Here is a 13,335-nt window from a genome sequence, read left to right as displayed (position 1 = left end):
TTTGTTCTTATTTTATTCAGCCTCAGTGGTCTTATAAAATGTGTTCTTCTTAATTTAAAAAAAAAACACCAAGGCTTCTTATCTACAGTAACTTTCAATAGTTATAAAAGTAACGCATTATTTGGTGCTCTATAAAAGGAAAGTGTGGGAGAGATGCAGACATTAGCCTCTTGCTCTCCTCCAGTTCTCACGCCAAAACTTGGCAGCCACAACTGATCTTCCTAAATGATAAATATATCCGAGAAAAGTGAGTAGGCGATAAAAACAAAAAGTAGTTTACGTCACACGAAAATACAGTAAATACATAAATACGTCACACACTTTGCTTGCTTGTACATAACTAATTTATTAACAAGTACCGTATCATTTTTTGAGGTATTTTGTAGTTGAAATTTACTGGTTGGATGTTCAAATACTAGTTCTCACTATATACCGGTGTAGTAATGTTTTGACTCTAGAATGTGATTATAAAAGACGGTCGTTTTAAATCGGGATTTTTATACATCCCTATATATATTACACATTAAATTACACATGAATAAATCCATGAATCAAAAAATCACCAATATGAAGACTCTGGATGCACTACATCGACACAACTTCACATTTATATTATTTTAAATTGCAAAATGTTATTTGGGAGTGGGTCCAATAGTTATAATGTCTGAAGCCCACAAGTTTTTAATAGAATATAGTCTAGTAAGTAACCTTGCCACCGAAAACATCTCTTGTATACGGCTGACTTTTTTCATGATACCTTTTACGATTAGGCCTAATGAAATAAAGGAAATCTTGACCGTCAGGTCCTATATATATATATATATATATATATATATATATATATATATACATATAATGGAATTACCTACTTTTGGTTTGGATTTTGTAGGCATCAGAGTTGTTAATTTCAAGTAAATTCATATTTGCTATCTGAATCTATTAACGTTTAATATAAAGGAGCTGGAATGAAAAAAATCATATTTGGAGTTTGAATATAAATATCTTCAAAATTTGAAAACACGATTAATAATAACGATTCTATAAATTTCAAAGTACTTGTTTATGACTTAAGTCCACTGAACGAATACGCCTAATTTCAGAGAAATATCATCAGTATTGTTTGTTGCATTATACTCAATATAGCACAGATTTATTACATTAATTACTAACATAACACATGTTTACAATATGTCATCAATAAACATCACGATAAGCCGTAATGCAATATATCACAATCAATTAGTACAAATATAAGACAGTTTGTAGCTATGCGTAGTGAAGAATTCTTTTCCCTGTGGTACAACATACTATCATATCCATTAGTAGAGTTGTATATTTGTCAAATGCCATTAATAGTATTCACTACAGCTGGGTCCTACCACGTGATGTTTCTTTTCACTGAAGCGATCGACAATTTCTACCCATTGCAAACAAATCTGATATTCCGGCTGCTGGGAATGTAGAAAACTGCTCTGCTCGCCGATTGATTTATACCGGCGTCCCCGTCCGTTTTGCCATGGTTTCGCTGACACGCAATGACAAAGAAAAATGCCAAATAATTTCAGCTCAATAAGCACGGAGGAATAAAGCTTTCGACTGAACACTATCCTCAGTTCGACAGAACAGCAATTTCATAGTAGGCGTATTTACCGTATGGCAATAGAGAACGGTGAACGAATAATATCAATAACACAGTCCCCTTGTCATGTTATCGGGAGTTCCGATTGAAAGTTTAGGGTAGCTTTAATATTGATCATGTTCATATAGACAAATGCTTCATAACCAATGAAAATGCTGTTTGTGGCTTGAAATGATGGAAAATGATGTCCATTGCCAATATAATGTTCTTCTGCTGTTGAAAAGTTCGACGTGCGCCACCAGTCGACGAAGTTTTGTAAAAGTTTCATCTCAACATAGCCATTCTTTCGTGATGTGCACTGAAAATTGAAGGATCAATGGATCTCGATGAAGATTTCTGAAAGATTAAGAATAACACCATGAAAATTAATATCATAAACCTCAGTACCTTAACTATATTGTACCACAATCATAAATATTTACTAAAGAAATACAAAAAAAGAACAAATATCGATTAATAATTATAATATCATCAAACAAGCATTTTCCAGAAAAAAAATCCCAAAATATATTACAAGAAGACGAGTAATCACTGAACACGCTGGAAGTCGTATTCTGTATTAAACATTCATGGTTTAACAGCGTGTTCATATTCGACATGATCATTGAGGGCGTCTAACCTTGGAAGCGACGTATGAGGGTCGTGGTGTAGAGCCCCTCCTCCAAAGAAATATTTGCGTATACCCCACCCAGGTTCCCCTTCCTCATTGAATTATTTCTTGTGGCGCACTCAATTTTCTATTACCTCACCCCGCTTCATTCCCATGATTCCCTAATACGCTGATGCATTTTGGCAAGTTGACAACATAGGCCTATGTAATGCCACCACCATAATCACAGTAGCCTTATCGCCACCATTATCCTCACCTTCGCCTTTATCAACCTCATTCTCAGCACAATCGTTACCATCGTATTATTAAATCATTAAATCATAATTATAATAATGATAATGATAATGGAAAATTGCAATTGTGAAAACTCATCTCGAATTTATATTACTTGACATTTGACAATAATCTGCATCTGAATCTTGTATCGTATTAATCGTATGCATATGGAAAAAAAATCATATGAAACACATTTATTTGGCCAACTTTGAAAAAAACAAATTCTAATTCTCTTTATATATTTTTTCAGTTAAAAAAAAGAGTAACTTGAAAATTGGAAGCACTTTCACAATTAATTAATTTATGTTAGTATTAAAAACTGTTAAAAACGAAGCTGGTTTAGAGGCCTAAAATCTATTGCTAAAAAATAGCAGCACAGGAGATATATTATGGCAACGGTGTGGAACACGCTTGGAAAATTATTACTTTCCCATTACAATAATTGAATTGATTTGATTTATAAATTAAGACACATAGGCAAAGGCTTTCCAACAGCGAATATATCACTATGCTACGTAACGCGACAATATCACTCACACACAACACATTTTACACATAGGCTGCACTGACACGATAGTAGGCCAAAGAATACGCCAAGAGACAATAAATTCTCCAATCTTTTTGTGAACAGCGAACTTCGCTTTCGTACGAAGGGCCAATGTATGCTTAACGTTCCATCCGAAGTTTATTTAGAGTAATGTACTCGTAAGTTATCGACTCGAAGGACTCAATGGTCTGCCAAACAATCATATGCCCACAACTATTATGCTTACTGTATAATTATCACAAAGCTGTGATACCTACCATCATTGAGTTATAGGCATCGTAAAATAAAAATAGGTCTAAAAGACAAAGCCCTATATTACTGTATACCATACAATAGCAACAACAATATAAAACAACATAGTAGTGTTTAGAAGAAACTTTGAAAACAAGCATAACATAAAATTAAATTTCATCTTGGCTAGACCATAGGACTTAATAAGGACAAAATGCTAATTAACAATACTGAAGTAGAGTATGAGCATTGTGTATTCTCTGTCAATGATGTCTATTGTGTCGTGTTCATTTTGTGTATAAGATATTATGTATGTGTCTGCCTAGTCCAAATATAATAGATAGATATGTTTTATATGCCTGTTATGTATTAGTTCAATGATATAGGCATAATGTACTGTATCTAAATTCAGAGTATTATAGTACTGATATCCAATTTCCAGTATTCTACACTGAGAATCCAATATTCTCATATCAAAATTGGTAGTGGAAGCAATTTTAATTTATATTTTTCATGCATTAGGCTTTTTAGGGTTTCTTCAGAATTAGAATGGTGAATGTTATAAGTAGGCCTATTCCCTTATAGGCCAATTTACTGTTTTCCTTATTTATTGTCATCATCATTGTAAAAACAAATATTATAACTGCCATCAATGGGCCTGTTGAATTATTACTATTCTCAACATTAATATTTATTATTGGTAATTAATGTATCATTATAGATGTTTAGTCGATGCAAAGCCAGCCCATAGCAGAGGAAATGGAAAAGAGTGCACGCAAAGCGTTTATATGTGACCTTCATCATTTTTATGAGTTGTACATTAGTAAAATAAGAGCAATAATCTCAGTGAAATTGCATAATACAATAATTCAACATTATGTATAGTTGTACCATAAACATAGAAGAGCGAACTAAGGTTAGCTTATGTTTTTTAAATATTATTTTTCGGTTACCGGTACTATAGGCCTAAATACAGTTCCAGACTAATACGTTTACCACGCTTCTAGGATACATCGGTCCCTGTGGAATAAAAAATCAACCAGAAAAATCATCATGCCGGCTGCCTTATCGTTGTACCGCCTCATTTCCAAATATTCAGAAGGAATATTAATGATAATTTCAGTGTCCGTCCGTTACAGTTGGGTTCCATTGACGAATTCATAATTATATGAACAGCGGGATTTCACAAATAATGTACAAAAACAGTCTTTTATCTGCTAATTCCATCAGTTGATGTAGCAGTTCAAAGGTTAATAGACAAGGAACGCTTGTAAATATCGACATTGTTATTAGTTGACAGCATAGAAAAATACAGTTGTATTATCCCTCAACAAAATTCATAAGAAGTACGAAGTAAGGCCTACTGTAAGTGTAACTAACATGGAGGAATAGCAACTCTAATTCAACGCTAATTTTTTAACATAGGCCTTGGCACTATACACAATGTCATTATTTCCGTTTCTGTATAATTATGTTTACTTTAAATGATAAATGTATACCAAAGTAAATACGATACCGTATATTGTTTATATCTATTCTTATTAGGCTCTAAATAGATCATAACCTTGTAATTGTGTGGACTAGTAAAATAAATCAAATAATATAGTAATAATGACCGTGTTGGGCATACCCGTAAGTCAGTATTTTTTCACTTTTGAATAAATTTGCTTGTTGCTAATTGAGATATTAATATTCAATTCTGTATACGCCTTATCTATTTTGGTTAATACAGTACTTTTCAAAAAACTGTAGGCATAATGTACACATAGGCCTAGTTCTATTAATGTGTTTGATATATTCACTTGTTTTAGCCAACTAGAACCTATAATATCATGCCCACTACAAAAATTTTCTTCATGTACCCAGCTATAGTCACGTTGTTTTAACGTAATTCTCTGGTATAATCTAGCCTAACCCCACCGTACAAGCCTAGTAAGATATGACAACTACAGGCTATAGTGTTCAGCAACATTATTAGAAACATAAGCATATCAAAAGATCCGAACGTCTACAAAAGGAAGTGTTAATACAGTCGCGCATCTGTTCGACAAAACTATCGGTTTGTTTATGATTAATAACATAAATTGGCCATACAGCACTACTTTGAGGGGATTTCATTGCCCGCTAGGTGCCATTAACACTATAGTTCGGTGCGTTTAGCCTCGTCATTCTTCGCACTTGCGCTCATGTAGTAAAAGCACATGTTTAAACAAATTAGTTTGTTTATAGGATTTTGATTGTTAATAACACCCTTTCGCCAAACAGTAGACCTACTTGGCTGTGATTTCAGTGTCTGTTTGGTGCCATCTAGTACGGTACACTATAATTGAGTAGCCTCATCTTTTTAGTAGCACTTGCACTGTCGCAACAGCAAATGTTTTAACAATCTTTTATAATGTTATATAATACAGCCACTTGGCGAAACCTGCGTTTTGTACTGTATACAAAATTAATAGCAAGAAACGAAATTATGTTTTGAACTTGCGCGGTAGCAACCGCACGTCTGTGTAAAAAAAAAACATAAGTTTGTTTATAATGAAGCGAAAGTTAATAAACACAATTTGGCATTACATATTTTATTTTGATACCCGTTCGGTGCCATAGTACATTTATTATTAGCAAGAAGCATCATCGTATTGCAGCACTTGCGGTTGTCACTCAATCCTAATGTACCTTGCTGATCAGCTCGCATAATGGTTTAAAATGATTAAACGTTTGGGAGTTGAGGGAGCCGACAACGAGAATTTTACTGGAATACTTCGCGTGTTTGGGGCTTTTTCATAAGACAGCTAGGCTTTATGTCGGATGTATAATATATCGAAACGCTTCATTTTTTGCAATAAAGGTCTTTACTCGGGGTAATTTATGTATATATATAGCTTGAATGTCACATTTGTATCGATTAAATTTCGGGTAATCTAATGTCCGATATGTACAAAAAGGAGTCCGACGCAAAAATATCACGTTGATAACTCGTTGTATCTTGGAAATAGGGCACACATGGATACGTGCAAGGCCTATGTCAAGCAATATGTAATATTATTGATTAGGCCTATATAAAATGGTGCTTTTCATTTTAAATATCAAATATAATCATACAGGCCTATACAAAAAATACATATAGGCCTATAAATTAATTCCCAACAAAGTAAGTTTAATTGCAATATATAAATTGATATTATACTAGTTTATAATGAATATCAAATGATTCTACAAAAATAATTCACATACAAGGAATTATATAAACAAATATTATTATTATTATTGTTAATTTCATGTTATTATTAATTACGGTATTAGGCATTAAAAATATAAATATTATTTCTGTATTAGGCCTATTAATAGGTATTAATAATAACAACAATAATAACAACAGCAACAGGCCTATAAACATATTTGCATGAAAATATGGTATGATGGCAAGTATGAGCATAATGTTCTAATCCAGTCTAAATACGGAAGTATTATAGTAATACCTAGTATCTTCAGTCTCAAACGTTGTTTATGCTTATATTTTACTATATAGAGCAAATACTATTACAAACCTACTGACATCCATGCTTCAAATAACTTTATTATTCTTCATTCACCAAGTAAATCCTACCTACTAAAGGCCTACTGTATATCACATGGCGTCCAATCGTCGCAACTCCTAATAGGCCTAGTCCTCAAAATATAGGCATACTACAGTAGTATATAATTTTACCTAATATGTACACTTTTTTATAAGAACCAGTAAAATTGTGTCCAGGCTCAGTGTTCTTACTTTTTGGCCGATTTCAGGCTCAAAATGTTCATTTATTATTTTTTTCTTATTTTACACAATTTTTAAACATAAAAAAATATTATTGTACAACATTATACACTGTACTGGAATGTAGGTAAAAGTGGGCCCTGAAAAAATGGCCCAAAAAGTACAGTACACCTACTGTAGGCCTGTTTTGCATAATCGCACCTACACATAAGGTACAGATATTTATTGGTTTTTAAAAATAAATATCTCATTTGACATTTTGCCACAGCCTCAATTTGTTCTTAATTTTCAAGCAATTTCAGCCTCAGTGATATAAAATGTGTTCTTATAAAAAAAAAAAAAGGTGTATTAGGTAATTGTTTTATACAGTGACTATACAAGATCAACCTCTTTATTGTATCAACGAAAAGACAATTGGTTTTGAATGAACCCGGTCGTTAGCAACAAAGTAGCCAAACGCCATGCAAAATGTTGCAGGTGAACATCCCCATACAATAATCAAATTTATGTACAGTATTTATCGAACTTCAATTTATTTAATGTTCCAGTATCCAACTCTAATTCGACGACGACTTGATGGAGTGTTTTTGTATTGACATTTACGGATTTATTTTGGCAGCCTTGACCAATTTGATTATGATTATTAATAGTATTCAGTTTGTTGGGTGTTTCCAATTAACTATGAAGCTGATTAGCTTGTCGACGTGTCAGGGGTGAGTTATATTGGCAGATGTGGCATAACGTAACGCAATATAAATCACCGTTGACATTAAAAGTCAAATTTAACAAATCCAGCTATGACTGTCAAACCCCGACTCTATCGAAACAATGAGAAATATTACATAAAAATAGGTTTATTATGATATTTGAAATAATGATAACAAAGATGAGTACTGCCGAACTTTGCTAGAAACATGGATGGGTGATCAAGATGACAAAATGCCGCTTAGTGGATTCTTCAGATGAATAAAAGACACACGATTGTAGGAATTTAAAGTGGAAGAGGGAGAGAGGAAGATAGAAGAAAAACGATAAGTAGATTACTATTGAGTAGAAGAATAAGAACTGGAGACTACAGTTACTAAGCGTTTGTCAAATATTTTAAAGCATAATTATGTTTCTACATTTTAAAGTTGCAAAGTTCTGTGGAAAATCACAGTGTAGGCCTAATTTTAGAAATAGCAATGGTTGTTAACATAGACCTATCCTAAACAAATGAACGTGATTATTTCACTTTGAAATGAATGTGATTGTATTTAACATTTTAGCTGAAGCGACATGTTTAAGTTAATATAGGCCTACATGTACAATATTTAAGCCCAATCATGTCGTCGATACGCACTCATAAATGTTCACACGAACGTATTATTTATTTGTTTATTTTTTTTTCAAAATATCCACAAATCACAGTAAAAACCGAATTGCTCGGGATTTACATATTGCAAAATTATATATATAAAAAAAAGACAATCATATAAAAGGACAAATTCAGAGATTAATAAGAAAATATATAAATAAATAAATATTAATATTATTATTAGTAGTATTAGGCCTATGAGATTGATGACACATTTATAATTATAAGACGGTTACATATCTAATAATTTTTTTGTAGGTATAAAATGGAAGAATGATAGATGCTTGGCCTTGGTAACAGACCTAACCATCATAGAATAAAACAACATCACGCTATGATTTTCCGTTTCTCAAACATTGCTATCTAGACAAAACATTCGTTACAGAAAATAAAATGATGGCGCGGTCCATTAGTAATTGATCAAGAGGAGCAAAGATAATTTAACTGTCGACACACCCGGCTTCCAACTCTGAACGACTACCGTTTAGCAAGTACGACTCGTCAACACTGCATCGGATGAGTCGTAAATTCTAAAAAGTCAAAGAACTTTTAGTCCTAAGGGAAGCCTTATATGAGTCTGACCTCAACCGACAACTTGAACATGAGTGATGAGGGGGAACGGAATCTAAAGCGGTTGCAAGATGTGTAGGCCTAAACTTCCTAAAATTCAAAATCGTATTATACAAATATAGTTATACAGTATGTAGACTACGACCAAACTACGGCATATTGTATGTAAATATGAATTTCCAATTCACCAATTTGCCACTTTTTATTTCCGGTTTTAGCCATTTTACATAAAAATTAAATATGTTTGTAAACAAACTCAATAAAAACAAGTCCTACGAAACATGGATGAATATAAATTTAAGTAAACTTTTTTCTCCATATGCAACAAGCATTTTACTGCATTGTTGTAATTAGATATCTGGCGTCTTGTAGAATGATAAAGGCCTATATGTTTGCCATGTTTTAATGCAATAAATAAAAAACCGCCCTGACCAATTTTCATACCAGTGTTCTTCAGAGGTACGCACAGTCTGTCATAGGAATAATACAATAATTCATAAGATATCATTAGGTAGGCCTATAAATGATATGCATAGATCTGTTTATCGTTATCGTGTGACTATCATCAACTACAGTAGGTTCAGGATGTCTTATTACAGTAGTGCTCAACTGCAAAACAAAAATATTAAGTGGTCGCCAAGGTCATCGTTCACTTCCAGAAAACTGTTAAAAAAACGATGGAAATACACATCCGGACACGCTTTGACTTGGTTCAATCTTACCGATTGCTAGGGACTCCAATAAATTACAATTTCAACTGACATTGAATAAATTCCACTGAGAATTATGAATGAAGACTCAGTTTCACTATCGATACCTTTTTGTACAGGGAATCGTCACAGAATTTGAAGAATCCCCAAACTGTGCATCTGGGAGCAAATATATTTCAGTTGCCTCGTACAGGCAGACGGAAAACATTATTCTAATACGACATCAATCCCTCGGCTTAACAGTCATTCGGCGTCGAAAACTACAATAGCACCATTTTACGATGAAAATTGGAAGGTTTGATATGTTGGAGGGTATCGAATTATCAAGGAACGGAGTTCCTTAGTTTGTTTATATTATGAAGTACATAATATTTAAACGTCATGGTTATATAACTGTATATTGCTGATTAGGGGTTTATTGTTCCCTTAGGAATTGAGTTGGCTTTTTTTGTTATTATTCTGTGAACTACTTAACCTTCGTTTTATCCCAGGTGCAAGGATATACATATATCTATAGTGGGTTCCACGCTGTAATACTTCCGCTTATGTATACAGAAAATGGTAGGATATGTCTAGGTTGGTTATAGCCAATGCAAAGAAAGTACCAAGCAGGATTATATAGTATAGAACATTTCAGTTCTGAGTTGAAAATGTTTCAACTAGAAGTAAACATCTTTAAACTAAAATAATAATAATATAGCCGGATGTGATTTGTTATGTAACTTTTTTTTTATGTATTAGGCCCCCTATTCGTAATTTGATGTATAATACAATATGTACAATAACTTTTTTATATGTAATAACAGGTTGGACAAATCAACTTGATTGCTTGACGAGAACTGTTAAATTCTTTTGAGCAATAACATTCTGTACAATTACTAAAAATGTGAGTTAATTCGAAAGTTTCACTCATCGGCTGGTCAGTGAGCGCGTGGTAGCTTTTCTAATATCTGTGCCGTGATCTCGCTTGATATGATACGCTAAGCATAAGAAAGGTCATACGTCTCCCCCTAAGGTGCCAAAAGACAAGACAGCAGGCTTAAGTTTGTGCAAACATTCTTCAAAAACTTCCGATTGAGAAGTTGAACTCAAATACAACCACATGCAGCTGCCTTCTGGATTCTGAAACAGTGAAACACTTGAAACCGAATGAAAAAATAGGTTTTAAAAAGTTATTTTATAGGCCTATATATTACTATAGTAATATATTATTTATCGAGTAGTATAAATTTCATTTCCTCCATGTATAAATGTAACCTACGTAGGCCTATTTTTTTAATGAAAATATAGATATCCGTCGACTACTGGACAAACCATAACAAACAGTAGAGTAACTCACATAAAACAAAAGAAAAGCAAAATATTGTCTGAATTAGAAAATACTGTATGAATTAAATATACTCGAATAATACCATGGAAGTAGGCCTATAACTTCATACAATACAACCGTACAATAAGCTTTGTTTTGTTGGCTGAGTACGTAGTGAGATTCTGCATTTATCTTAATTAACTCAAGCATGATACTTCCGTATTGGAATGGGCCTATAATAATTAACAATAATTAAAACGATATGTCCCGCGATACAGAAACCGACAACGATGGATTACGATGACGTAACACACTGTTATTAAGGGTAATTAAGCCATTAAACAAAAAAAACCGCTAATGACCCAATAATTATCTCCATGCTTAAATTTTATTTTCTGCCTTTTGTTAATTTCCGTGTAAGTCCAACGTTGTCCTTCATTTGGCAAAATTATCATCTATTGCTAAATAATGCATACAGTAGGCCTCATTGAATTTCCCCAATAGGCCTATTTATAAAGCTTGGGTTTGGTGTTGCATTAATTAATTTTCATACTGTAGTACTGTACCATGGAGAAAATATATACCCTGTACTATATATACTAGTAGTAGTCTGATTAGAACTATTCATTGTTAAATCACTTTTTTAACAGGGTCAGATCCAGAGATGTCCGAAAAAAAAGGGGGGGGGGGGAAACGGCGAATGAAATGTTCGTCAGATTAAAATTTATGTTGGTGCTTCTTTATTCGAGAAAGTTACGCATCATAGATGACTTTTATCATTCCGGTATCGATCAAGGCAAGAAAGTTAGAAAAAGTATCCAAAAGTCTGTCAAGGCAGAAGTTGATATATTTTATAAACTTTTTGTTTTTTAAATTGAAAGTTTTTGGCGTCTTTTCAAAATTTACATTATCATCATCAGCATCATCATCATCATTATTATTATTATTTTACGTTATTATTATTATTATTATTGTTATTATTATTATTATTATTATTATTATTATTATTATTATTATTATTATTATTATTATTATTATTATTATTATTATTTTACGTTATTATTATTTTACGGTATAAACTGGGTTTATTTAGTTGCGCAACTAACTGTGCCTGTACGTGACCAGCACCTGCGCCAATGGGCCCTGTGTAATTGATTGAGGGCCTTGGTACTCAATTTGCTGCAACCCGTATCTTGTCATCACTTCAACAATGTCTTCAAATGTAATGGTATAATATTGAAAACAATACTCGGTATCTCCGTTTTCATTTTGGTTTCTAATTGAACTTCAAGGTTTGCAGGAAATATACAGGATTAACGACCCATTTTCTTTTATAGAATCGGTCTTTAATTAAACCCGACAAATACTAAAATTTTTATTTCGAATTTCAATCAAGCAGGAAGTTCTCCATGCTTTAATTAAATATTTATTACACGTAAATTAAGTAAATGTGGACATGTATAGATAGGCCCTTATCATATTAACCAAATAATACCGGTAACATCTGTGATTCTTCATCTATTTATGTGTTATGTGTAACTTTAATTTACTGTCAGAGTGCTAAGGCCATGTAAAAAAAGAGTTGTTGATATATATGATATATATATATACATATATACATGCACACATATACTGTACATATACATATATGGCCTATATGCGAGACTAGTTACAATTGGGACAAAAAAGGGGATGGCGTATTTCTGGAACCATGTAACCTTCGTCAATCTGATCAATACAACTTGAGGGAGGTGTTTTGGTTGGTTTTTTTTTAATCAGTAATGTAACCACTCCATTGATACATAGTGCAAGGTCTCATGTAAATAGTGGCTGACTTTGCCGGATATTCTAGTGTAGCGTTTGATCAGGCGGAATTTACAAACAAACAATTGAAAGACAAAATTTTTTGAGCTTTGGCAAAAAAAAAAATTGGTCGGGTGATTTTGTTATTATTATTATTATTATCTATAGTACTAAATTATTTGTAATATTTATACATTGCCATTTTTATAATGGTTAATACTGTTCATTTATCTAGTTTCTCAATTCTAAGTTGTCTAAGCCATCTGCTGTTTATTAACAATAATTATCACCCTTTTTGTTTATATCAACTTGTTTATAAGCCCGGTGATACCCTTTGTTATTATAATTAAGTCATCAGGATTAACTCACATTTTAATTCCATCCCAACCCCACCCCGCCAACTACGATAAGCTAAAAGATAAAGAATTGAACCAATGACATAAAAATTTCATCTCTTTTTAACCTACAAAAAATAAAAACAAAACATGATAAAACACAATTTCTTACCCACACCCCCCCCCCCCAAAAC

At 32.7% G+C, this 13,335-nt stretch overlaps 1 protein-coding gene across 1 annotated transcript in view; it reads right to left on the bottom strand.

Moving 5' to 3' along the window:
- Positions 1-326: 326 nt before the first annotated feature.
- LOC117108356 (basic helix-loop-helix transcription factor scleraxis-like) overlaps positions 327-13,335 on the bottom strand; it is a 16,261-nt gene continuing 3,252 nt past the window's right edge. The window contains exon 2 of the mRNA XM_033250349.1: positions 327-1,975. Within this exon, the coding sequence (XP_033106240.1) occupies positions 1,904-1,975 (72 nt within the window). The 3' untranslated portion in view covers positions 327-1,903. The remainder of the gene's footprint in view (positions 1,976-13,335) is intronic.

The sequence above is a fragment of the Anneissia japonica genome, unplaced genomic scaffold (genome assembly GCF_011630105.1).
Source record: "Anneissia japonica isolate Jap-2015-1 unplaced genomic scaffold, ASM1163010v1 scaffold426_len1935630_cov189, whole genome shotgun sequence".
Taxonomy (NCBI): domain Eukaryota; kingdom Metazoa; phylum Echinodermata; class Crinoidea; order Comatulida; family Comatulidae; genus Anneissia; species Anneissia japonica.
Note: the sequence above shows the minus strand (reverse complement) of the source record. Positions and strands in the feature narration are given on the sequence as shown.